Source organism: Diprion similis, chromosome 6 (assembly GCF_021155765.1).
Source record: "Diprion similis isolate iyDipSimi1 chromosome 6, iyDipSimi1.1, whole genome shotgun sequence".
NCBI classification, from domain to species: domain Eukaryota; kingdom Metazoa; phylum Arthropoda; class Insecta; order Hymenoptera; family Diprionidae; genus Diprion; species Diprion similis.
In genome coordinates this window covers 17428594-17456474 of record NC_060110.1, presented here as the reverse complement: position 1 = coordinate 17456474, position 27881 = coordinate 17428594, and the positions used below count along the sequence as shown (strand labels likewise).

At 38.7% G+C, this 27881-nt stretch overlaps 3 protein-coding genes across 12 annotated transcripts in view; 2 read left to right on the top strand and 1 right to left on the bottom strand.

Moving 5' to 3' along the window:
* The window catches only part of LOC124407715 (aquaporin AQPAe.a), a 37347-nt gene extending 21919 nt beyond the window's left edge, over positions 1-15428 (top strand). For both annotated transcript variants that reach the window (XM_046884137.1, XM_046884138.1), the window contains 2 exons: positions 12161-12304; positions 13733-15428. In XM_046884137.1, the coding sequence (XP_046740093.1) occupies positions 12161-12304; positions 13733-14134 (546 nt within the window). In that variant the 3' untranslated portion in view covers positions 14135-15428. The remainder of the gene's footprint in view (positions 1-12160; positions 12305-13732) is intronic.
* A 137-nt stretch (positions 15429-15565) lies between these two features.
* Positions 15566-21106, top strand: LOC124407710 (SET and MYND domain-containing protein 4-like). 2 transcript variants are annotated; one of them, XM_046884131.1, is made up of 8 exons: positions 15566-15741; positions 16137-16460; positions 17513-18044; positions 18412-18710; positions 18803-19011; positions 19152-19276; positions 19351-19560; positions 19751-21106. In XM_046884131.1, the coding sequence occupies exons 2-8, from the start codon at positions 16151-16153 to the stop codon at positions 20070-20072; spliced, it is 2007 nt and encodes a 668-aa protein (XP_046740087.1). In that variant the 5' UTR covers positions 15566-15741; positions 16137-16150; the 3' UTR covers positions 20073-21106. The 2 variants fall into 2 exon arrangements, with proteins under 2 accessions (XP_046740087.1, XP_046740086.1); XM_046884130.1 differs by having other exon boundaries at positions 18770-19011.
* LOC124407724 (RNA-binding protein 1) lies at positions 20604-27190 on the bottom strand. Of its 8 annotated transcripts, none has more exons than XM_046884158.1 (6): positions 27035-27190; positions 25737-25954; positions 25513-25605; positions 24562-24609; positions 24414-24461; positions 20604-21424 (listed from the first exon to the last, which is right to left on the bottom strand). In XM_046884158.1, exons 2-6 carry the CDS (start codon positions 25943-25945, stop codon positions 21331-21333), a joined length of 492 nt encoding a protein of 163 aa, XP_046740114.1. In that variant the 5' UTR covers positions 25946-25954; positions 27035-27190; the 3' UTR covers positions 20604-21330. The 8 variants fall into 8 exon arrangements, with proteins under 8 accessions (XP_046740114.1, XP_046740110.1, XP_046740107.1 ...); XM_046884154.1 differs by lacking the exons at positions 24414-24461; positions 27035-27190 and adding an exon at positions 26123-26141 and having other exon boundaries at positions 20604-20707; positions 21338-21424; XM_046884151.1 differs by lacking the exon at positions 27035-27190 and having other exon boundaries at positions 20604-20707; positions 21338-21424.
* Between the last annotated feature and the right edge of the window lie 691 nt (positions 27191-27881).

Below are 27881 nucleotides of genomic sequence, written 5' to 3'. Positions count from 1 at the left end.
TATTTATCGATTAATAATGGAAAGTAAAAATACTTAACTATTGTGTATATGTAGTAGAATGGCCCTTAGTACTGGTAAAAAAAAAAATTTCTTTCAACTTCTAATTGACTGGGAATACTAAAAAATGATTTTTAAGAGTGGAATCCGCTTTTAATATTAACCCGTGCCCCAAAGGCGCTTTAAAGGAGTTAAAATCGACTTTTTTTCTATCAATTTTTTGATTAATTTGCATATAAACAATGAAATAACATGTGTGGAAACGTAAACTAATCTAAAAGTAATTTTACCTCATTTCGTACATTAATCTGAATTTCTTAAGATTATACGAACATTAGAGCAATGTAGAGATAAAAAGATGAAGAAAAGAATCGTTTTTAATTAGATAAAATGAGAGATTATTTGATTAGAATTAAAGAATCATAAATAAGAAATGTTTAAAGGAAAATTTTTAATGATAAAAAAGGTGAAACTTCTACAAAAATGAGCTGAAAATCAATGTAACATCTCCGAACGTAATTATTGCCAATCTAGCATTGTTGTTTTTTGAACCGATTATTTTTGGATTTTCTCGTATCTATTTCACGTCAAAAAAGTAATGCTATTGAAATACAGATAACGGAATTGATTATTGCAGGAAAAACTATGTAAACCTTATTTTTTTTCTAATTTTATTATCTTGATAATCACTCCCAATCGATTTTAACTCCTTCTAAGAACCTTTGGGACACGTGTTAATATTAAAATTAAAAGCAGATTTCACGTTTAAAAATTGAAAAATTTTTAACCAATATTAAGGGCCACCCTAAACTGTACAGTAACGACACTAATAGAAATTTCTCTCGGTGCACCTTCGTCAAGTAGGTAGATAATTTTGAGAAAACGAAACTGATCGCAAGTCGGAAAGCATCGTGACGTCATATTTCAACTCGATCATTTACCACCGATTTATACAAATGGAGGTGTGAAAAAAGTGTCACAATTTTTTTTCCCTCTTCATTCTGTTCGGACACGTGCTCGTATCGCGGAGTGGGAAAGAAAAAATCCATTCACTTACTCGTTCGGTTGATTGGTAATTCCGTGCATCGGGCCACCAGCTTCGGTTCTTTGATATTTCTCAAAGATTTAATCCACGACATGAAACTCTTTATCAATAATCAATATAATTATCAAGCCATTGGTACGTGCAGCGGCTTGGCAACGATGCTTTACTAATTAACTCAGGAACCAGTTACACGCGGATGCCCATAGCATATATTTAGGGGGCCTCTGTAGATTGATTGTGATTATTCAAACGTTTTCATAAGAGATTCCGTTTACCAAACTCGCTCGTGCTGCGGGCAAACTTTGGTGTTAAGTCACTCGATTAGTTCTCGAAACGAGAATGAAAAACGCTCTGTGTTCGAAAATTGAATAACATTTTCTGCTTTAAATTATGCGCAACGGCGTAGAGTTTGCATGAAATATCAATGAAATTGGTCGTCGCCTGTATTATAATTCGTACTTGACTTGATTTTTTTACATTTCAAAGTGAATAAAATAATATGTATGTATACATATCGAGTTCGTCGTAACTTTTGAACAATAATGGAAAAATTATAGTTTTCAATCACGCTTACAGCAGCCTCGATTACGGTAAAAAAAATTTTATTGTCATTTAACGACTAATTGTACAAGAGATTATGATTAAGGCGGTGATTTCAATTTCGAAATTCATGTAATACGATCGTGTATGTAGGTAATATCAATTGAGGGTAGGTATATGGGCAAGTAATAAAAGCACCGCGGCTGTCGAGTACGTTCAATAGTATATCGACTTGTAATTATATGGCCACACTTAAAATACGCTTGCATATTAAAAACCATGAGATAATACATAGGATGAAAAAAACATCACACGAGGCGTACGTTATTATTATACGGGGAGGGAGAAAAAGAAAAAGTTGATCGTGCCCTTGGTTGGCAGAGTTGAATTGACTCAGGCTAACGAAGAGACTCGTATAATTTCGCGTGCAACGTAATATCGGCTATATAATAATTATACAACGATTTATGCACGAGTATAATATATAATATACCTATACATCGCACAATACCTTAAATAGCGAATAATAAAGAGAAGGTTTGATTGATGTCGCGAGGCGGGTATAAGATATTTGACAAAACAAAAAAATTTAAAAAAGAATTACCACAACGGAATGCAGCGCAAGTATAATACGCAATGCAAAACTTAAACTTCTTTTGTACGGTTATTTATTCAAGCCTCGATGTGTAACACGTGGCCGAATGAAAAAGAAAAAAGTTAAAACGCAAGCACTTGGATAAGGCGTCGCGTATTAATTAAAGAAAGAGAAGAAGGATAAAATCAGGGAACGGAAGAAAGAAAAGATTGAAATAAATAATAAAAGGAACAAAGTAAAATAAAATAAAAAAATCAAAGAGAGAGAGAGAGAGAGTAAATAAAAAAATTGATCTGTAACCGAAGCTAATGGTCCCATACTATCGCTTACTACATCTCGGTCATATGTACGAATAAATTGCGACACTCGGTTTCTCCCTCAAAGAATCTGTGTACGCTATAATATTGTGTAGTGTGTTACACCGGCTTCTCGCCTCTGTTTAATCTTATTATATGCCCCGCGTATATTGTAAATACATTATATCTCTGCACACATCGTGCGTACGTATTTCACCTATACATATGGGTATGGCACTACATGCACTTAATAGTATACGCTTGTGTACCCGAATGCTCGTCGTTGTGTGCATCATGGGTTATACACACAAAGTCACGAGGATTCGCTAAGTTTACTAGACGATGATTAGACGTAGGTGTTTTAGCCGCTCATTATATCTCTTCGAAGTGTTGAATATTAAGAGGATTTCACCACAGATTTTGCTGTATGAAAAATCCTTTTTTCGCCTTCGTTTATTAGCATGTCATACGCAATTATTGAAGGAACGAATCATTGGCAAGGTCCTATTCGGTGTGTATACCTACTTTGTCATCCTTGAATCAAAACCGAATGATTCTTTTGCTAGAAATGCGACAGTCTTTCACAGATATTAATAAACCCAAAGTTTTTAGCATTAGCCTTACTTCGGTACTGATTCTGACATGTGAAAATTTTTAATCCAGTAACTGTTCTTTTTTTTTTTTTTACCAATTTTATTCACATTTCTTCGGATGATCCGAAATCTTTAAATTTTGGAACAGCAGTATCCTTATCTGAAGGTTTGAACTTACATCCTTGAACAGTACTCCTTATATCCTTAAATAGATGCCTACTGTATTCACCCAAAAAGATTTGCCTGCATTGATAAGGACCATCTTCTAGTCTGCGGGCATGCAATTTAGTTTTCTTACTCTCGCTAAGGTCCTCTCTTAAAAATTTCCTCGTTAATAATACCAAGTATTAAGGAATCAAGACTGATTTCAAGATCGCCAAAATCGCCTGAGTCTACAATTAGATAATTCACGTGCACAGCGGTGGACGAAGAAAAAAAGGTAGACCATTGCACGTCTCAGGAAAGATCCCAATTTCAGAACGCATCCTTTCGCAACGCGACCTCGAAATTAAAGTATTATTACATGAACCGATGGACCTCGTTACCGATTATATCTATCTACGTATCTGTATTATTGTATATAGTATTAGGAGTTCGAGGTTCTCACAGCCATACATGTATATAGGTGTATGTATAAGGCTACTTACTTTGCTTTTAACAACGGGCTAATTGCTCGAACATCGAACCGTCGAACAATATTATTATACAGCCGTGTTTTTTAATACCTTCGCGCAGATACCCATCTGTATTTAATACGTTTATTTTCACCATTATAGGCACCTTCGGTTCACATACATGCGTAGGTACGTAATATATTCATACGATTGCTCGTATAATGCACCAATACTATTTTCGTCTTCCGTGCTACGTTTCGTTGCACAACTTTTAACGTTAACTCCTGGCAAGTTTCATAAGTATAATACAGCTATACTTCGATTTTCGGTGGCTCAAATCCAGAGGGGTTAAGCCGATCGGTGTCGAGGATGCAACCGACCATTCTGTAGACCTGTGCAACGTTTTGCCCCGAGGTAAAAGAAGAACAAAATAATAATAATTATAATAATAATAAGGATAACCGGAGGCGTCTATTTTTCCCATCACGATTGTTTCCTCCTTCGATATTCTTCGACATCTGAATCAATTACATCGCGTTCGATCAAAACGTCGCATTCGATCATCGATTACGCAACTCACGATGAGCTGGCGGTATCGGTCAATAATCATCCAGTTTCTCTTAGTCATTATAAATGCAGGACCAATAAAACTTCTTTACACGTCTGACCAGCTGTGCAACTTTTTTCACGAATGCAGGAGAAAAAACGCGACGTTTTCGACGAATCTCCGCGTTTTGCGCCTTTCCTTTTCCTGCTCCCTCCTCTTTCTCCTCTTCCCCTCTTATTCGTTTGCACCCTCGTCGGAACTTTGACACGATTCCATATCCGCCTCGCAGTTTGTTGCCCTCTTCGACGGCTCCCTAAGGGGCACCCACCACGTATCTATATATACATATATATACACATACCTGTATTACATACGTGCGTAACGCTGAAGGCGAATGCGAACTCGACAGGGTCTGTCTGTCTGTCTGTCTCTCTGCACTCGAAATCAACTCACTTTCAGCCGGAGTTACCGGTCGGCGAGTCGTTTGCACTCACCTGATCCGAAAGAGTGCTTCGGAAATACAGTGCAGAGGAAGAGAGAGGCGGCGAGAGCAAACGGAATCGGAGAAACGGAGAGCGCCGGATCAAAAGCATTTCATCGCTGAAGGCGAACCGCGAAACCTCCCGGTTAAATCCGGACCTCGAAGTCGCAGGCTAGCGTCGATCGAAAAGCCAAGTGCTCTTAAACAGATTTAGGGAGCTTGCCAACGTTCTGGGGACTTTGAAAAAATAACAATGATACTAATGAAATCTTATGATTCGGACCGATTTTATTTTAGCATCATACGATAACGCGTTCGTTTGAATTACTTGAATTTTTTTGCACTTCAGAGGTGAATCAGTGTTTCTTTTCCGTTTTCTAATATGAATTATTTTACCAGGAATAATCTTACGTATGTCATGGAAATGTTGAGTAATAGATCAGGTGACTAAGATTTCGAAATAACTATTTGGAATGCATGCAATTTTAATATTCTTGAAAAATTTGTCAAAAAACTGTCTGGCACTAACATTCACAATAATTCTGCGATAAAATATGACAGTGAAAAAAAAGTTTCCTCATAGTTTCGAAGACAACCGGTTGTTGCCGCTGGTTTTTGGATTTGAACGTTTGTCAATTTATGAGGCTCAGGTGTCGGCAGCGGATATAAATATGATTACTATAATAGGCGCAATAAATTTCTCATAACCATTAGGCGGACATCGCGAAACCCGAGACAACATTCGAGGTAACAAAAATTGATATATTCTCTTTCATTTATTTTATCCTCTTAGAATGAAAATAATAAGAAAAAATTCTTACGTCAATTAACAATCCAAGTTTTATACATTCGAGCGAAAAAAAAAAATCACTCACGTGATTGAAAAAATATTCCTTTGTCCGGAAATGTACAATGTAATAGAAGCATATCTATATACATCACATAGTTATCCAAGAATAACGTGAAATATATAGCTATTACATAAATACGATAATGTGAATCTTCTTCTGAACGTGTTACGTAAGAGATACTATCAGTCGTCCGTGTCGGCCAATTTATAATTGATTTTTTTTTTTCTTCATCTTCTTAAATATCCATCCGGCCGATGAAAAACAAAAACATCATTGATCGCGCTAATTACAATCTCTGTGAATATTCTTATTATATTCACTCCTCTCCTACATAGAAATATACATACCTACTTATGCATACATCTTCGCATCGTCACGTGTCACGGTCGAGACTCTCGTTCACCTGCGATGAGTAATGCAGACCTCGTGGTCTCCCGGTCCCAAAGTTCCTCCAGGCATCGGGCCTTATCTACCTACCTACCTTCCTACGCTTGATCGTTGGCCTGTCATTGGTTCGGGTTAATTGCGTTACGTTAACCCTACGTTGCGTTACGTTGACTCAACTTAACGTTACGTTGCGCTGCGTCACGTTAGGCTGGGCCTCACACGCACGGCGTGGCGCGAATTCGAGGTTAGGTTAGGTTAGGTTGCTTTACGTTATGTTGGGTTAGGCTAGGCGGGTTAGGTAGGGTAAATAAGGCCGGCGGTTCGCCCAAGGGGTCTAACTGTCGAGATGGTGCAATTCTGCCCCGAAGGCTCTGACAACCTACTGACTCGTGCAATACCTCCCCCCCCCCTGCCAGCACCCCTCCCAGCACCCCACTTCCTCCCTCCGCCCCTGCTTAACGCAACTTCCACACCGGCAGCTACCTCCTCGCTGGATTCTTACCACTAATTCAATCCTTGTACATACTATCCTATCACTACGTATGACTATATCCTCCGGTTCGACCGGATCATACCGGTTGATTGACATTTGACTCTGTTAAATGACGTGCGATTGCGATGTTCGCGGAGGACATTATCTTACCTGTGTATATACATGTATTACAACAAGATCAGGAGATTATGCTTTGTGCTTTTTTTTTAAGTACTTCGCGGTTTGACGAGCAATCTTGTAATACTTTTCACTGATCCATGGTGGTCAGTGGACCACAATGCATGTAGTCTTTTCTTTCCCATATAGTTGTTGTACTTATTTGACCACGGAGTTGGTCAATTCTGTGCAAATGTTTCTGTTATTCTCATGTTTTGAAGTTGTCATTGTGCACGTTCTTGATTGGAGATTTAATGACTGGGTGAACAATTGATTTTAATCATTATTGAAAGAGCACGTACCATCTTTGACACTTTCAACTAGTAGGACATGAATCGTCTCTGTTATATTCAAATTCGTAATAGTTTTTCTATTTTGGGTTGGGGAATTCGGAATGTCGAGTCACTCGTGTGTCGAATCCGTGAACAGATACATTTGTATCTAACCGGTGCCCTACTATTGTCTATGAATTCGTATTTGATCTCAATAATTGTCTGAGATGATGATTCTTCCCACGAGGCTTGCAGTTACTAATGGTAAGAATGATATCATGTCTCAATTAAATTCATCGTGCCTTGTAAAGTTATCGAATATGGAAAAGAGGCACGTAAATTAGTCGTGAGTGACGTTATAAATGACCGGAGTGAATGACGAAAAGTTATGAAAATGATTTAAATACGGTTTTTTTTCACTCAATTTGACGCAGAAGTAAAATTAGAATAGATTATTACGTTAAGTATATACCGTTGTGCACAATAGTCCAGAATTGAAAGCAGCCGTGGCAAAGGGGGTGCTTTTGATGTATATTTTAGACGAAATACAATCCTTGTCAGATTCTAATTTCTATATTATGACATATTGACAAAATGACTAGACACCGTATTCATATGGATGACTAATCCCAATTTGTTTCACTCTCGATTGATATTCAACGTGGGCAGTCAATTATTATACTTTGAAAAAAAGAATGGTAAAGAAATTACAAATAGTGTGTTGCAAAGAAAATAAACAAAAAGAAACAACGAATCGAAAAGAAAAGAAAGGACGCATTTCGAATGATTCATAACCCCGTATATAATAAACAGATATAACCGTTTTGTGTAGGTACATACACATACTGCACATACACCCATGCGTATAAGATCAGACAATACCCGGGTTATTGTCATTTGACAAAATATGCATTGCAGCAAGAGTTACAGGCACTGTTCTTCTGTGTACATCTCGCATCGGGCCTGGTATTGCTACAGGTTTAAATTAGCTAATGTTTGTGTTACGAATTGCTTGGGCGTAGGTACACGCATGATTATTCAAATATTCAAATGAGTTCCCGCGTCAACGCGTCCGCGAAGAAGAATCGCGCGCTTGATTCGAAACGGTACGGATTACTCATCTCGTCCTCGTCGCAATCTTACGCCACAAAACACACCCCTACGATGTAAATCGGACGAATCGCACCTCGGTTTATTCGATTAAACATCCCCCTCCCTATTCGCCCCTCTGCCTAATAATTAACCATTCTTCTCATCGTCCTCCGCAACGTCTCGTACTTTTCATCTCGACAACACCTACCCGGTTTATGACGTCAACCTCGCATAGGTGTTGTGTAGCTATTTATAGAGGTAGGCAGATATCCTACAGCATATTATAATTCGGGATCTTGAAGAGATCGCGAATGCTGTTGCTGATGCTGACGCTAAGAGAGCGGACGGCGTGCAACAACGCGACCAAGAGATCCTTTCTAGCTACGATGCTGTGAATTGCTGTGCGCAGTTTTGTGCCCTGAGGGCCCGCCGACCGACCCACAGCCCCGAGTCATCCATGTTCTGGGGGGTAGGGGCACGGGCCCATGGGCGGAGGGATACGGGCAGACAGCCACTGCGCATGCGCGAGAGCGAAGCGTCGAGCGATTCGCGACGCCACGCGACACGGGACAATGATCTTTTGCCGTTGCACAATGTACCTACCGTGCAGGGGATTCTGTTATAGTCCCGGTGCCCGCTGCCCACGAGGAGCGGCACACGTGCAGGTTCATTCGACAATCGTATCCGTCATATTATATTTGAGCCGAATTTAATGAGTATTTACTTCGATGTGTTCATGCCTACTGGTTTTTTTTTTTTTTTTTTACCACAAACGATAACCATAAACTACACGATGCATGTAGATAAGCAACTGCGTGCAATAGAACTTGTATCTGACTGACAACAAAGCACGATTCAACCAGTCTGAAAGATGTGCGACATCATGTTCATACCCGGTTTTTTAATGTGATGAGCCCGAGACGAACAACGCCACTGACGAACAGGTGTGACCTCGGGCTGCAGCTGCAACATATAAGCGTTAGCAAACAGACCCCAGATCTATGCTGCCCTCCGGGTATGGGGAAACACTTTTTTTTTCTTTTCTTTTGCCTCCGGGGGTTTCAACCGCGGTTCATGTGATGACGGAGATTGTCTTCATAAAAACATTCTTTACACTTTTATTATACCGTTGTGGACTGTTCGATGCATCCTGTTTTTCATGCTCGAAACTTTGTTGCAATATTGCAGGTGCGCGCTAATTTCTCAGTTGTGCCAATTACCAGACAACAAGTTTTCTCACTCGTTCTCTTGTCTTTTTTTCAATTCAATTCTTCTTTGATTCTTACAAGCGGTGAACTGAATCCACGACGACTAACTATCCCTGCGTAGGTACTACTAATCGTATGATCTCAATATCGGAGATTAGGTTGTTGTTTGGATCGTTGATTTGATCCCGTTATACCGTAACCACACTTTCGGTGTACCTTTACCCACGTAATTTAGAAATCGTTCGTACGCTGCAATCTCCGTTGCGTTAGAATCAGATTACACTTTTGGCAATCCATGTCCCTCCGGTCGATATATGAAGCTATCAAACTCTCTCATATTCGACTAGACCATCCCAATCTATACAATAGACATGCACGGAAACATGTTAATTATGAATGTGTAATATTTTCGATATGCACACTCATATAAAATGCAAAAATTTATTGAGATCGTCATGGAAACGATATCACAGGTCTACGAAATATAACTTATGATTTCCAACTTAAGTAATAAGGATATTTTTAGGTATTTAGGTATGTTAAATTAAAATACAGCGCTAGTTTTTTTTACAGCACATCGAGATGTATTTTTTTCCAGCATACGCATATTTACAGATTTTTGCATAATTTTTATGAAAAAAAAAAAAAAAAAAAAAACTGTAATGAATACAGAACGAAATGCTTAGGTATAAAATGAACAGCGTTAGTTTTAAAAAAGACTTAAGTTACTAGACAAATCAAAAAGACTTTTGATATTTTTTTTTCTACTTTCTTGAAAATACCCGTTCAATCTTTTTCTCTTGTACTTACGTAGCTCTAAATATGCTTAAAATCACCATAAACAAGAACTAGTGAGGGTAGATGAATATTTACACATAAACACTACCATTAATACATATATTTAACACGGAAATCGGAAGTTAACTCTAATAGTACTAAGAAAACAGAAATCAAAATTTCTCAGAAAATTTACGTGACAGAATTTTGTAAATACTTTTTTCTTATAGACTCGTACATAATACCTACCGAAATTACTACTCAATTTTTGTGGGGGGAAAACCATCGCAGGCTTGTGTGTTTGGTATTCCAGGAATCTTACCCCTTATACGAATCTGAATCAGCCATTTTGAGATGATCTGTGAACGTAGAACAATTCCCGTCATTCGAATGGCCCCGATTGAATAAAGTCTCGATAAATCTTGCATATATCGTAACTGGACTGATAGAGGCAAAGTCGTGCAATCCGTCACGACAACGATAATGAACGAATCAATTATACATCAACACTGCAAAGTACGATAAAGAGCTGACAATGTCTCACTCCTAAATTCTCTCAAGTATCTCAAATTTCAAATCGCGTCCAAATGTAACGGCTACACCAGGGTGTTAAATTTTAAAAACAACGACTGCAGCATAACGTAAAAGTTTCATACGAAAAAAACCCTGCTATTTTATGTACACATGTGCGTAAAGTAGAGTATTCCAAAGAAATTAAGTCGTATATTATCATTACCATACAATCTGCTGTTAATTTGCTCAATCTTTCTGTCTAATGGAAAAGAAAAATGATTAGCATCCAAAATCGAGAAACAATGAAAGAAAAAAGAGCTCACTCAAAAGCTCAACGTCTTGATCTCCGTTCCTACAACTGCAATCGTTACCCTACGAAAAAGTGACAATGCGAAAAATGTTGCACACATCAAAGCTGTAATCGGCAGCGACTACATTTTGGTAAATAAAACCATCCCCATCCTGTACTATCCGTTACATCTATACATCCCATGCGATGGCCCGAGTCGCTCGACGGCGGTGCGGTTGAGTGAATGAGCGAGACGAGTACGAAGCATTAATGCGGAGTGTATAGGTAATATGCCCTGCACAGTGAAAAGAGAAGTTGTGCAATCGGGTAGCCGACGCATGTACGCGCCCCGAGGGCAGCGAAGACCTTGTCGCCGCGCATGAGAACTGGGCCGTCATGCCCCGGGGCCCGATCCGCGGCCGGACCCCATTCAGCCATTCGGATGTCGTGCCTAAATTCGTAGACTTGACGGAGTAGTCCGGACTATTTTTTACCCCCGTTTACTCCGGGTAGCTGAGGCAGGTACGTTATAATTGGGAGTGACGGCATGTTGTTACGCGGCCCGCCGTTATGTTACACCGATCAATGAAGTAACACGCCGGTTCTTTATTACGGAATCACGCGTGCAGACTCCAATGCAACGCCCGGTAAATCCTCACTCCGGCTTCGCACCAGCCGGGCCAAACCTGATCGGTATTTTTCAATTTCCTACTCGTGTTCTATATAGAACTCACCTGAGCGGGGTGCGCTGTTATAATTTCACGCTGTCAGCCTGATGCGAATAGACATGGAAAGCCGGATCAATCGTTTGTTCTTATTACCTTTCACGAAATTTCTTATCTTTCAACTCCAGACTTTCATTGAGAAGCGAAATATTTGTTGGGAGAAATTTAAGGTGTTCTTTCTTTTAAATTTTTTGCTCAAATGGAAGAACTGTATTGAAACATTTTAGTGTCGCTGCTTTATGGTATGTGGATCAGTGAATGCGTTCAATCTCAGATCGGATTGAAAGTATAAGTTTCAGAGGTCAGGAGAATTAACTGCGATTTATTTTTTTCAACACCTCAATACGGATGCTTCGGAGACGTATAATAGGTATACTATTTTTACCAGCAGTATTATACCGTCGAACAAATTCAAAATCAACACTCAAACGAGAATAACACAAGTACTTCATTTTCGTCAGTCAACAGCAATCATTCAAATGTAACTAGCGCCTCGGTGAGAAAAATTATTCATCGGTGCTTGAAAGCAATGGAAGTTTTGCGATAATATAGCCATTTACAAATCTAGCGCGAAGAGTCTGCTGCAGTTGTGTCGCGTGTCAAATTTAAAATTTACCCACACTCAAGAGAAAAAAATACTAAATTAACAACTTTGCATGATATACTTATATAATTGTTGTTTATTTCAGGCAATTGGACATGTGTCGGGATGTCACGTCAACCCCGCCGTCACCGCTGGTCTTGTGGTCAGTGGAAACTGCAGTCTGCTTAAAGGATTCTTCTACATCGCTTTCCAATGCATCGGAGCTATTGCTGGGGCAGCTATTTTAAAGGTCAGTAGATATTGTCACTTAAGGCAAGATGCATCGACTGCGGGGTATGCAGTTGCTGCATTTCTCCTTATTACGGAGACCAAAGCCGATGACGAGTTCATTAATGTCGCTCCACATATTTCTGCATCAATTCGCCATAAATCTATCGTATGATCCGATGAAACCTCTTGACACGCATGTCATCGCAGCTTATTTATTAGACGCACGAGTAACCGTAACAGGTCGATCGCACTTCGAATTAAAATCAGGCTGTGCCATGGCCATAGAATCGTCAAGATCCGAAATGCCCGGAGTGTATATTCAATAAATTATATAAAAATCGAACGAATCGTAAGACTAGTATTCTTGACCCAGAAATGATCGTAAGACGAATGAAATTGCTGTAGCGGTGAAAGATAATTACCTAATATCGCGAATAATACATATGTGCATGCATGTATATTCACCGCCTCCTTCAGGCCACGATGCGAATATCCTGTTCAACTTTTGGAGGCAAACGGTTACCTCATTAAAATATCGTCGTTCCAAGGTCAAGGTCCGATCAGAGTTCCAGCCACTCTGTTACATCAGAACTGGACACTGGTATCATCCTCCAATAAAAGCAATCAGTTCTGAATTCGCGACCAATTGACCCAGTTACTGCGGGAAGCGAACCTCCAGGACGTATAATTCAAATTCAGACAGAATCTGACTTGTATGAATTAGCTATCCGCCATTTTTAACTCGATAAATATTATAGATATACTGCATGTTTCTATGTAATATTATTACACAAGTCTCTTTCGCCGACTTTAATTATTGAAATCGCTAAATGATATTACTGCATTTGTAACAAGTTTCAACCGTGTTGAATTTTGATTCTCATATTACACGTGGCGCGGATTCGATCAAGTTTTTATACTTCTACCGGATAGCGGTCTAGTGCAGGAATTTAAAAGTGATGTGGAGCGAACCATTCTCGGATTTATTAGCAATTTTTTTTTCCCCATCAGCAAAGTAACGGGTTTCTCGCATATAATTGTTCTACTATTTTTTTTTTTTTTTTCTCACATCAACCGGTCTCCTTAAACATCATGTACATATAGGAATTTGTGCAGGTGTGTTCGTCTTGTTTTTACTTTGTGACAGGCACACAACTTTGCGCCGATAGATTCAGCGACAAAAAATTGACAACGGTACACTGCATTGACTAGCGGGCAAACCGTCTGTAGGTACAATAACCCGTAACGCATTCTTTCCGAAGCCGATAACAATCTGATACGTACAATAATGACGACTATAGACACTGACCACTATGCTGATATCTTTCATGTTCGGATCACCGTTGGATTCTATACGTTCCAAAAGGCTTTCAGCGTTCAATTTTCTGTCGCGACGAAAACCATATAATTCAAAAATAATCATCTCATCGAATCCGTTCGATTGCAGGTCATGCTGCCGAATTCAGTCGCTGGAACTCTCGGGAGCACCGAGGTTAATGCAGAAGTGAACATTGGCCAAGCTGTACTGATCGAAGCTCTCATCACCTTCATGCTCGTCCTCGTCGTCCACGGAGCGACGGATTCCAAACGGAACGACATCAAGGGGTCAGTGCCGCTGGCAATTGGTCTTGCCATTACAGCTGCTCATCTTGCAGCGATACCACCAACCGGAAGCAGCATGAACCCGGCTCGCAGTTTGGGCCCCGCCGCAGTCATGGGGCTATGGGATAACCAATGGGTCTACTGGGTCGGACCAATCGTTGGAGGAGTCGCTGCCGGTGCTATTTACAAGCTCTGTTTTCACATGGGATTAACGAGGGACGAGGATCAAGGATCATACGACTTTTAGCGTGTCTTAGCCTTAGTTATATTAACCTGTGTAAATTATTCAAGGTGCGACCCTCGCGTGTTAAGGGTCACTTGCAATTAGGCAAGTGCGAGTGCTTGATTATATCTACGTTGACGAGTAACAGACCGAACTCGATGTGCCGTTTCAGAGAAGGCATCAGGAGTTGAAAACTGAGTGTTCATCTCGGACGAAGAAACCTTCATATTGTTACAACTGTAGAAGTGACAAGATCGTTCGATCGTTTCGTTGTAGGAAGAAGGAGATGGTGACATCTTTACAAAAAAATGTATATATATATTTTTTGTGAACAAATTCTTCGGCCGAAGATAATCGTATATTACCACACTTACGTAAACTCTTTGGTATGTTCAAGAGAAAGAACAAACGGGAATATACATAATATACTTCCAAAATCATCTCACGACCTCATTAATCCTCGATTAGTGATGGAATCTCATTTTCAGTATGTGACAATCACATACACATAATCGGCAACCACCAACGAAAATACAGAAGAGACTACTCGAATTACCAACTAATTGTTTCATTGTTGCTTATGGATCTTTGGTGCGTTATAACTTGCTCGTATGTATACTTAGGTACATCATCGTTAGTGAATTAAGTTCTCATCATTACATTTATCATCATACATATTGCGTAATACTCGCTGCAAAAATTTTTCATAATCATACCGAAAGATCGCTGAATATTTATCTACTCGACTCGCAACATCCAGAATATGTAGAGTGTTTTGATGTGAGGTTTTACTCTACTATAACAGAGATTAAAAACATTGAGTATTGATTTGCGTAGCTAGTTCCCAATCTAAATCAAGCTTTCGTCAAATTATAATTCCTTTTTCGAAAATCCTTCTTCTTTTTTTAGTACTGGAGTTTTCTTTGTACAACAGTCATTCAAAATACAAATATTTGAAAATTGTGAGCTAAAAAGAATGAAGGAAAATACCAAGCGATTAGTATATTATTATAAGTCTTTAAAAATCAGTGTCACTCGATTGTAAAGTATATGGCACAATATTATAAATCTACAGTATTTAAAATCAAATTTTTGCATGGTCTTCATCGAACAAATGTATTTTAATCCATTTTTTCTGCACCGCGATTCCTCTACATTTATCTGCGTCGTTTGTATCGGTATTGCTCTGATTTACCCAGCATTTTATTTAAGTTTTGTATATATTGTACTTAATATTTAGAATTAATTTTCCTTTACGTGTTTATTATAGTCCATGTGCATCGGTAACCTTTTACAACGCAATAAAGCCGATCATTATTGAAGGTTTATTCTTATGTTATCCTGTAATATTATTGTTGTGGCCATTTGTAATTTTTTTTCTCTAGCCACGTGAAATTACACATTTATACCCTATCGAATGTCATACTGGATGGGTTTGTGCTGTAGTTCCCCACTATTGAAGTGACGAGTTAAAATAGACGTACCGAAATAATCCAGCGTTGGACTGCAGTGTTCGAACGAACGCCGGCAAGCATGCCGCGAAATAATACCGCGTAGTATAGGCATACAAAAATCTTTTACAGAGAGGTAATTTAAAATAAATGGTTACACACGCAAGAAAAACACCAAAGGTGAGATAATACGCTACATGGAATGCGTAAAGTGGCTCATGTTGAAAATTTTATCATATCAGATACGAATCTATGGTGAAGTAATGAAAATTATTAATTACAGTACTTACACGTGACGTATTGTCCCTGTTTAAGCGTGCCGAGATTTTAGATGCGGATTGAGTTACAAAGATTTTTGAATGGTTCCTTCTTAGATACACTTTCTCGGAAATAACGCGTATTAAAAACAAATTTTGGTCAACATTTAAGAACATTAAATCTAGCATACGTATGTCTGTTTAAGTCAATCTTTCGGCTGAAATATAAATTTCGAGCTCGAAGCTTTACCGAAATTTGAAAACCGAATTCTTAGAATTGTTGAACTGTATCTAACGATCGACGACTATTTCGTACAGGAAAAATAAGTAAAATGCTGGAACGCGACGCCGAGACTGAGATCGGCGATTACTTTCGCGAAAATCTTTTGGGCGTACGTAGAGCTGTGGAAGGTTCAGAATTCCGAAAATTTGCGGCCCTGAACACCGACGGAGAACGTGTTGCGTACATATTAAAATATGCAGAGGCACGTCGCCTACCGCTGGAGTTTCCAGGAGTTGGAGAAAAGAACCGCGACAGAGCACTCAAGCTGAAAGAAACCGGAAACAGCTCTTTCGGTCGCGGGAATTTCCTCAAAGCTTTGGACAACTACTCGGACGCTGCAATAGTAGCACCTGAAGGCGGTACGTAATATCATAGCAAATAAACGAAAACAAATAATGCCGAATAGTTACCATCAGCTTGTACGTCACGTCTGTATAATTGCCAAACGTGTATTCTATGATAAATCAATGGATAACTATAATGGCAATAAGGAATGGCAATGTGGCCAAATTTTCCACCGAGTGCAATGAAAGAACAGAAAAATTTGATTCATTTACGCTTTTGAAAGACGCTGTGAGTATATGGTTGCCATTAAGTTTGTGACTTATACTGTTGGCTGTTGAAGTATGAGAGAGAGAGAGAGAGAGTGATTCGTAATTATGACAATCTCAAATCTTTGCTAGCATACTCGAATTGGCGTTTTATGTCTATGTATTGTGGGCATTCGTAACAGGTGAATTATATAAAAGTAAGCTAAGTGACAAACGTCAGATCGAAAGTGATGTAAACATCTAGAGATACTATCTGATAGTTGGTTATTATTACGGCTTGATCAGCTATTTATTGATCGGCGAACAGGTACGCCGATTAATTTCCGTTTACTCGACAATCGTGAAATCCAATCGGCGTGGCACTCAAGTTGTATAGACACAGAAGTTCCGATCCCCGGGATTAACTTTTGCAGAAAATTCCATAGCCTTGAAGGTAAAATACTGTAGGTATTAGTGAGATCATCGCGTTACGTATCAGAGTGATGAGTCGAGTGAATAAACGCTTGTCAACATTTTCATGTTCATTATTGTTAACTTTTTATCCATTACGGCTTAAGTAATAGGATGACCGAATAAATGTATCCATGAGTGTGCAGATTAGTGAGTCGCACTAGAAACATGTCATATCAAAATTTAAGAGCTGAAGAATACTTCTTGTACCTACTTTAAAAACAACCGTTCCGAACTTCTGCTTCAAAATTGGAAATTGAAGATTTTTTTAGAAGAAATGAAATTTAAAAATTAAAGACAGAGATCATAGATACAAATATAATCTAGTCCCGTATTAGTTTTTTTCATAAATTTAAAATTTCATCTGTCTTCAATGCCAGTGCCATTAATGAGTCGAATTTTCTGATCAGATCTATCAGTGATTTTGGCAAATCGTTCAGCGGTTTTGTACCACCTGGAGCGTTTCGAGTTGGCGGTATCGGATGCCGAAGAGGCAGTCCGCCTTGGATATCCCCAGGAGCTTATGTACAAGCTGGAAGAACGTCGCGCAAGGTGTCTCCTAGCCTTAAAAAAGCACGCTGCGGCTATGGACGCCTTCAGAAGTACATTAAAGGCGCTTGATTACGCAAAGATTTCCGCTGAGAAGAAGCAGAAGATTGAGTACGACGTGAGGGTAATGCTGGCCGTCATGGAGAGGGGAAACCAGTTGAACAGCATCGCCAACTCCCAGAATTTAACCACTCCGTCACCTTCCCTGAAAACTCCTTTACCCAAGCTATCAGGCAACCAAAATTCGGATTATCCAGCATTCAGCGACGCCGTTGAATTCAAAGATTCCGGCGGCTCGGTTGGAAGATACGCCGTTGCAAAACGTGAAATATTACCCGGCGATGTACTGGCAACAGAAAAACCACACGCTGCAGTTCTTCTTGCGGAATACAGGTACCCAAGAGCTTCAAGTCGATCCTCAACTAGACCGTGATGTCATGAAATTGTTTCATGGTGTCATACTCGTGAACTTTGCGACCCTTGGTAGATTTCGATGAATTTTTTTGCGTGATCCATTACAGTAGGTACATGCAAAAATTGAAAGGTATAATATTAAAAATTCTTGGAAAGCCCTCGCTTCATTACGTAATTTTCTGGTAGAATATTGCATGACCGTGAGACATTAAAATTTGAGCAGTGATTCAGTGCTCAGAATTTTCACCGAAATCTATGACGGACATTTACAAAGGCTGCAAGAGTTTGCGTTTAATACCTCGTTCGCTTTTCTTATGCAGCTAATCGTCGATTTATTACACTTCAGACTGTCTCATTGTCACCTTTGCTTCGCGAGAGTAACCGCTCCAGTACCAGCTTCGTGCAACACCTGCACCATCATCGTCTACTGTTCACCAAAATGTCGGAATCGCGACGTCAAAGCACACGCGCTGGAGTGTCCTCTACTGCTGGCGTTGTATGTGTCTTCTGCCTCCGTCACGTGTTTCTTGGCTCTGACGTCGCTTATTCGAAAGCCGTTAAGCGAATTGCTGAAGATGAAAGATTCTTTGAACACCGAGATCAAGCCATATAAAGGAGACGATTACAGGTCTCTGCACGGGTTAGGTAAGTCAAGTTTAAAACTTCAAATGTTGCATTGTTGTCCGTCCATACGTCGACCACAGATTCTTTAACTCACGTTTACTTGAATTTTGAAGTAACACACGAAGACGAAAGAACAGCAGATGATCTCTTTCACCGAGCGTACATGGCCGGCTGGCTTCTTAGACTTTTAAAACGTAGTTCGTACTTCCCCGAAGAGGTCAACACTCCGGACACTGCTGATTCACAACTTTCTCCCGAAGAAATCTTTGTGGGGGGCTTGATCCTTCACAATATTCAATTACTGCAGTTCAATGCTCATGAGGTACGTATAATAAGGATTACGGACTTACTGTTACTGAGGTCACTTGACTTACGATTAATACCATATTGTACTGATTAATGCAAACCTCAAAAGATCCTTATCATCTGCACTAACCGACTGTGGTCTCATGAGTATATCAGATTTCAGAATTGGCAAGACCCAAGGGTGCGATAACTTTAGACAAGGCGAAGAGTATTTTTATCGGTGGAGGTGTCTATCCGACAGTAGCTCTTTTGAATCATTCTTGTAATCCTAGTGTCATCAGGTATAGTACGCTTGAGGGTATCGTTTATAATGAAAATTAGGTGATTAAACGTTGACTCACGTTTTGCGTCACAGATATTTCATTGGAACAACGATGGTGGTTCGAGCGCTGCGAACCATAAGACCGGGCGAAGAAGTTAGCGAAAATTACGGTCCAATTTTCACTACCATGCCGTTAAGTGAGCGGAGGCGGAAGTTGAGATTACAGTATTGGTTTGACTGTAGCTGCGAGGCTTGCACGAATCAATGGCCCCTTCTCGAAGGCATAGATCCACGAATACTCAGGTAATTGGATTTCTATTTAGCTGATTTAGCACTATTCGGATGGCGGCAGCTCGTAAATGAACTGGAGCATTTCGGCGTACATTCATGTTTGTTAAATTTTCAGCGTCGTAGAGAAATTCATACCAAGGAAGTTAATTATATTCAGAAAATTTTTCGACCGTCTCTGATGGATTCCTATTATTTATTGCAGATTCAGATGCGAGTCTGGCGCAGCTTGTGGTAACATTATACCGGTGTCGACGGAATCGAATGAATTCATGGTTACCTGTTCGAAGTGTAAAAAATCGATGAATATACTGAAGGGATTAAAAGCTATCCAAGATACAGACTCGATATTCAAGACTGCATCTAGGCACCTTGAAAATGGTGAACACGAGAAGGCACTAAAGGGATACTTCGAAATTTTGAAATTACTTGATGAAAATTTAGCGCCTCCTCTCAGAGATTACCACTTGTGTCAACAGGGGGTCAGACTATGTCTCCTCGCTATAGGAAACACAAGTTTTCATTGAGAAAATGTGATGTCTGAACGAATAGTTTCGAAAAAAAAAAGAAAGAAAAAAAATGTTCTACTGCAGAACTGTTCAGTAGATCACTGTACATTGAAAAATAAAATTAAATATCGAGAACAATGAAATTTGAAGTTCTCAATTAAAAACGCAGATATGATAAATGGGTAAGATTGTACCTTAATGCGACTAATGAATGAGGTCGTAACAAATAATACCGCATAGATTACAGCTTTATTTTAATTCCTTAAATTTGTAAGAGTACAAAATAATTAATACAACATAAAACAACTGTGGGTTCATTCACATCATATTCGTGTCCTTTAAAACACGTTATTCCATCAACCACTCCGTTGATTGAACGTCATTTATAGTCAGTAATTGCAATAAAATAGTTAGCTTCTCAATATATTTGAAACACAGCGCGGATGTATGTGAGTGTAGTACTGTTCATTTCTGTGTGTATACGTCTTAGTCCTAACTTAAAGTTATGTATCATAATATTTGTATGATGTGTTTTTCCTTTCTTTTTTCGTTTCTTTTTTGAACATGTGATTCAATTAATGTACAAAGAATGCTTTGCTCTTCTTCTTCTTCGGATTTTTAAGTCCGTCCATTCTCGAACGTTTAGGATCTAACTGTAATTAAATAGAACAATACTGTAGAATAGAACGAAGGAAAATCCGATTGCGTTTAAAGAAGCTCAAAATTGACTATACGCGGGTTCGTTGCACCGACGTTACAAAAAAAAAAAAAAAAATCGCTGTAGACAATAATAGGTATTTACGTAATTAAAAAGACGTCTATCACAATTACAATTTCAAGACCAAATACACGTCACTCTGTGTTTACACTATTTACAATCATCAATCATCGTATGCAAGTATCTACATTGTCTATAACTTATGACCTTCAATTTATAGTCACTGTCGCCGTTATCAGAACTCTACCTATTATTTTGAGCTGTCTTTATTAAACAAATATCAATGTATCAACGGTGCTCTATGAGGTTCTACTAATTGAAATAAATCAGCGAGGCAGGAAAAGGAGAAACAAAAAAAATAAAATAAAACTTTACAATTGCTGTAGGAACGCGATAACGAATGAAGCGAGTAAAGAAAAGATATGAATTTAAATATTTATTCTGAAATCGATGAGAACGAATCTTCAGTGCGCGTTTGATACCAGAGGTTCAAAAGTGTGGAACTGAAATGTAGATGGTGATCGGGCAAAATACGGTAAACGTGAAGGGATATATATTTCAGTACCGTCTGTCGCGAGAGTCGGAACGTGAGCGACGATCGCGGCTTCTACTTCTGGTAAGTGACCTCCTTCTTGGGCTGCGTGACCTTGACCTAAAAATCACATGGCATGTCTTAGAATTCAATTTTTTTAAACAATATTTATCTTAAGTCGAACCCTGGTGGAATTTAATACCAATAAATAATAATTAATTCGATATTTTGACAATATTTCGTACAGACTTTTCTAATGATAAAGTTAGCATTCAAGAAGTTTCCAATTTATACTCCAGGTTCGGCGGATAAACTTCAAACGGATTCGAACGATTGCTGATGTGCTTTATCTAATAAGATATTAACGTGAAATGTTTAATAAATATGGGCAAACACCGCATAAATCTACTGTGTTGAAACTGAGATCGTCTGAACGTAAAACTGTTGTGAAGTGAGCAATTACCAGAATACTTTTAGAAACAGTATTTTCGGTTGATATCACGGCAACGAATCGCGATTGTGAATTATTCATTGGTATAAAACTACATCAGAGTTTAGGCAAAGTAAACATATATAGGTATAAAAATCATCACAAGACAATCTAATTGAATTGGGATAGACTAATCCTAATGCCTAGAAGGGAGATAAACAAGTTAGACACAGTAATTAATAGTTAATTGATATAAATGACATCTCACCAACAATGGTAAACAAACCAAAAACAAAAAGTATGATTAATTTAGTAATTAAATTAATTTTCTTTTCATACATATACATATATAAATATATATGTATGTATAATATATATCAAATAAAGAAAAATATTGTATGTTACGACACCAGTCCTCTCCAGGCTAATGAAAACGGTTACAATATTTCAATTTTCAATGGTGCACATTTAAACCTTTTGAAATGAAATTTGATCATATAAGCACGATATTTCTGCAAACTTTGTATATAAAAATCAAATACTAATATCTTAAAACTCCTGGTGAGTTTCTTAAATGTACTCTTCAAACGACGAACGACCAGTAATAGAATAATACTTATGTAACGTGTCATTAGCCCCAAAGAACATGGCCTAATAGTGAAAAGATAATAAAAAATCTTTGAAAATCGGTGAAATACCAGACAACTGTGAACATGTGGTGGTGGTGGTGGTGGTGGTTGGTGGTAGTTGGTTGGGTGGTGGTGGGATGGTGTGTAGGTGGTGATCATATTGCTTTGCTCGGTCGAAGAGAACTGGCGGACGCATTGTCAGCTAAGTTAATTCGTGACGGTGGACGAGTAGTAGTAGCAGTAGTAGTAGTAGTAGAAGTTGGGACTGACGAACGGACGCGCCGATATTTTGATAGAAGTATTCGTATCGCGTTGGCTGATCGGTGGGTCACGATGCTTCCTAGCTCCTAGAGGCGAAGGTAGCCCAAAGAAGTCTTTTTGTAGGGGAACTGACGGACAGCTACGGACTGTCGGACGACTTGACTCCTAGCCGTGGTGACTGGTGGTGACTGATGGTGACTGGTTGGGAGGTTAGTGGGCAGGCAGGCAATTTTTTTCAATTTGATTGCTAGATTTTGTTTTTTGTATTTTTTTTTTTTTTTTTTTTTTTTTTTTCACGGTGGCTGTAGTAGTAGAAGTAGCAGAAGTAGTAGTGGCGGGGAGACGAGCAGAGCTAGGAGCTGACTCTGGTAGAATCTGCAAACGTCAGTTTTACTAATATAACCACCATACTCCGGACCACTATTTGTATATTTAATTAATTTATATTTTTTCAATTCATGAAATTTTCATCATACAGAGATCCTGCAAATGCCCATCTTTAATTACCAACAGTTTTCATTGAGTATGATAAATTTTATGAATTTTTGTAAAATTAAAATAACATTTAAACAATCCAACTCCTAAATGGAATAACGTTATCTTATTATACGAACACCTCTATTGGTACCAAGATCTTTTTTGTGCAATCCTTATCTTTTCTTTAACGTTTGTTATTCAAAACAATTTAAATTTCACAGGAATTCATCATGGTATCTCAAATATGTGGATCGAATGTCTACAACAAATTGTTTAAACATCTTATATACATCCAATTGAGGTCGTTTAATGCAATCTTTGTATAAGTTTATTAAAATATATGTTGATAGGCTTTTAAAGTCGACGTTGGTCAGTTTATGATTCAATACGTAATTTGTAGGAAATGATCAGCGATGAATGTCACTGTACTTGTTAAAAACTTCTTGTTATAAAATGTTATTCCATTTAGAGGTTCAGTTATACTTTTGAGTATGATTCAATTCTTTGCATGATGTATACATGTATAAATATATAATTTGTTCTAAGTTAAGTACCATGTACTGATATCTAACTTGAAACAAAAAAAAGTGAATTGTTCATTATTCTATTTGGTCAGTTCAACTTATACTGAAAATCACAACTGTAAAAATGAGATCTGTAATGAATTGATAATTTTGATAACTTGATATCAATTTGCGATGCCTGCATATAAATATGTATTTAAAAGATTCAGTATGATTGTGAAATATTCTGATACAGACTGATCAACATTAATAGAAATAATGTAACTAATTATATCTCAAATGAAAATATTCATATATTTTGCTGATAGATACGTACACTCGGTATTTTCGATCACAAGATGATCACCAGACACCAGTATGATTATTTTTTACTAACGGTACACATTTTAGACGTGAAGAAACTCGAAGCAAAGAGTATAGTCTCCGCAAATTTCAACGTCTACGTACTTTAAAACCACTCTTTGCATGCTTTATAACCTGTATCGTAACAAGTGCTTGAAACTTTCCAACACCGTCCCACTAGCTTGTAGATAACAACTCTTCCTTATTTCATCTAGTCAACTCGTTTTACTGAAATTCTACGTCTTTCTAATGTTGAATGATTTGTGGGACCATGATCTATTGTTCGAGCTTCAACTCGATAAAATAATGTGCAATTATTGTGATACTGCGACATTTAAAACTCAAGCGAAGTGCAAATACATACTCTGTGTCCGGACACGCAACAATTTGTTATTCAGCTTCTAGTGTACCTGAAAACTCGTGTGGTATGATCGTAAATATCTCACCTAGAGAAGCGGTCTATTGACGTCCCCCGCGGACTGCGCGACAATGACCTAGAATAATTGAGAAAAATATTTCTAATCACTCCGTATTGATGCCAAGCTGCGTCTAATGCACCTGAAAACTCTATTTAATGATGGCACATAGCCTTACCTGGGATAACGCCCTGCGGACTTCCTTCGTGGAGATACGGATCTGGATCTAAAAATGTTTTAAAACAGCGATATACCCTCCATCATCTATTGTACTACAACAAACGATGCAACCCTCAACTCTAAGTGCACTTGGTATGCTCCACAAACTTTTGTTATTACAATTTCATCACAGTAAATGATCCAGTTGCAATATCGATTACTTTACAACTTTGACTTTATGCAGGAAAAAATTAAAACATAGTTTTCCTAGAAATCAAGAAGACTTTGTTGTAAGCTTCAAAATTCTTAGACCGCACAATGAACAAAGGTTGAAAAAGATATAGAATATTTTGTCTTGGATCATTTACAAAAAATGTCGATTATTTCATTGCTTAATACTCGACGTTTTTGCCTGCGTTCAGCATGTGAGTTGTTTATTGAAGGTTTGTCATTACCAGCAAGTGGTACTCTGTTGTCATCAACTAGTAATAAATTTACGACACATCTACCAGACAAAACTCTCGTGAGAGATCATATCCAAGTAACAAGCACTGCTCGATAGTGAAAATTAAATAAGAAGAGGACAATGCAATTGAGGGTATCAAAGTGATTAAAAACGAAAGTACCGTTTGTTGATCTATCTCCAAATACAAAACATAACTGTGGCCCATTTTCAATTTAAAATCAAGTATCAATTGCCAAGTTTTAGTTACGAAAACAAGCTTCTTCCTATACAAGTTACATACCCAACCAATTTACACCCATTACAAAACGATCGGAACAAAATAGAATTCGCAAAACAATTCAATCTGTATTCAATTTGGACTTGTGTCGTCGAGACGATAAATTTTGGATTATTCTTAAGGTTCCTCGGTACCTCACCCAATACCTACTTGGGAAGTCACTTTGCAAGTTTCTCCACTTCTAATGCATCTGTAAATGTTATTAAGATTGTATCAAAAAGTTTTACCTCGAGTATCGTGGGCCTGGTCTACGTCCTCCACCACCACGACGACTTCTTCCCGAAGACATTTCTACTCTTACTCTCGTCCCACAACAGCGTCTGTAGAGCAAAAACACATCAATCAATAGGAATGATATTCCTAAGATGAGAAAAATTTTCAAATAAAAAAGTGAAATTTAATCCAGCTGTATGGCATAGATAGAATATCTTTAAGATAATTCAGAACTTACGTTCCATCTAATCCTCTAACTGCATCTTCGGCATCTCTAGGATCTTCAAATTCGACAAATGCAAACCCTGGTGGATTCCTTGCAACCCAAACATTTCTGAGAGGTCCGTACTTGCTGAATGCACTTTCAATCTCGTGTTTACTGGCACTGCTACCCAGATTTCCGACATATACTTTGCAGGATAAATCCCATTCACGGTAGCGTGACATGATTGATAACTGCAAAGAAATATGCGTACACATTACGGATGGATGAGGATTTATAACTTTACTAAGATAAGCAATTGCTCAGCACCGAGAATTGCGAAAATTTCACATAAAAAGCTACCCCTTCGTCGGCCATTTTTTTGCACCAATGTTGCGCCATCACAAATCCTACATAATTACCATTAATAACAAAACAGAAGCCCCTGTAATCTCTCTTGAATCATCGGTTCATTGCATCTATATCAATTCCCCTCCACTCGACCGACTCACGGCCATTACTTACTTCCTAGCAGGTTCGACTTGCGGTGCTCGCGCGCCTTAAATACGTTATCGCTTATCTGTTAAATAATTACACGCGACTGTCAGGCAGTTGGGGGAACCTGAGGGGCAAGTCTATTGATCCAAAATGGCGGTAAGCTGGCGTTTTGATTGTGTCGCGAATTATCAGTTGAGATGAAGGCTTTCCTAGCCTGAACTGAGAAAACCGGAGAAACGAAAATGCTTGGAAATCTGAAAATGTAGGATAAGTGTTCGCAAAAAAAAAAAAAAAAAAAACAGCACCGCGTCTACGGCGGAAACTGATGTAACGAAACAATAATCGAGTAAACTGAACAACTTTGGAGTGCGAATCTGACGAAGAACGATTTGCCGGCGAAGGTTCGTTGATTCATATCTATCGGGTATGACTCGATATGAAGTTTGAATTAGTCCCGCTGTATACACGTAAAAGGCTAACTACGTCGGCCATTTTGCGGTAGCCAGAAACAGATCTAGGCAGAGCTGACTGGAAGCGAGGTTATCACTGACACAGTGTTTAAGATTTCGGTTTAGGTCATTTATTCAGTTCTTCGCAATCGATTGGTATTTAAAAACTCACTCGGGGTCGGGGCACCGAAGGAAAACACGTATTTGGAATGCTCAGGCAGGCGTTGCTGTATTTTGCGAACCGTAGACTGACGCCATGGAAATTCACCACTGGCAAAAGCACTAGTTTGTTACATGTATTATTAGCGCGTTAAGGTATAAGAACAGAAATGAACGGTTCGCATGGTATATTGCAGAGATTCCGTTTTACCGTAAATTTGTACTTACGTTTATTATAAAATACAGACGGAAGGTACTTCGGATCCACAACGAAACACAGCTCTCTACGCACAGCCGCCTCAAAACGCTACACACGTAGAAATGCTGCGACCAAGAAAATGGCGTGGTGGAGTAAACGGGATATGGCAAAGAACCACGATGCGCGCGCACCCTACATCATACAAGCGAAAGAAGGAGTGAAGCGGCGATGCCAATGGGCTCCATGTATATAGCTCCTCGCCTGCTCCGATTGAATTAATTCTGTGCAAAACTGTTAGTGAATCGCGTGTCAAATGATTCATAGTGTAATCCCGACGTTTGAGGGTCGATAGATTATTCATAAGAACTGAAATAAATTCGTCAAAAGAATTGAAGTGACGGTTGCCCGTCACTGACCAATTTCTCATCCAAATCCTATGTAGCATTCAGTCACAAGTTCACGTAATGGCCAGCACATGGGCGCGTGCATGACTTTGCCGTCAGAGTACTATCTGTGAGTGCGTTCCTAAATTAGCTGGCAGCGCTAAAAACTCCCTAGGACAGAGGCAGAGCTACTCGGAAACTTGGAAGCGTAAACGAGATAAAAGATTGTCGACAGCACTAGAAGCCAATATCGGAACGCACCCTGTGTCCACAGTTGTATGAAGACGCTACCTAGAGTGCGTTCCGATATTAGCTCTCAGGCCGTCAAATGTAATGTAATTGTTTATGTTAGTGGTAGATCCTCGATCTTCAATGGTTGATCGTGTGTTTGTGAAAAATTGAAGAATATTGGTTCATGACTATCCCTAAGAAATTTTCCCGATTCTGCGGAAGTTCTTCAAAACCAAAGAATTTCCCCGCGGACTTTATATTT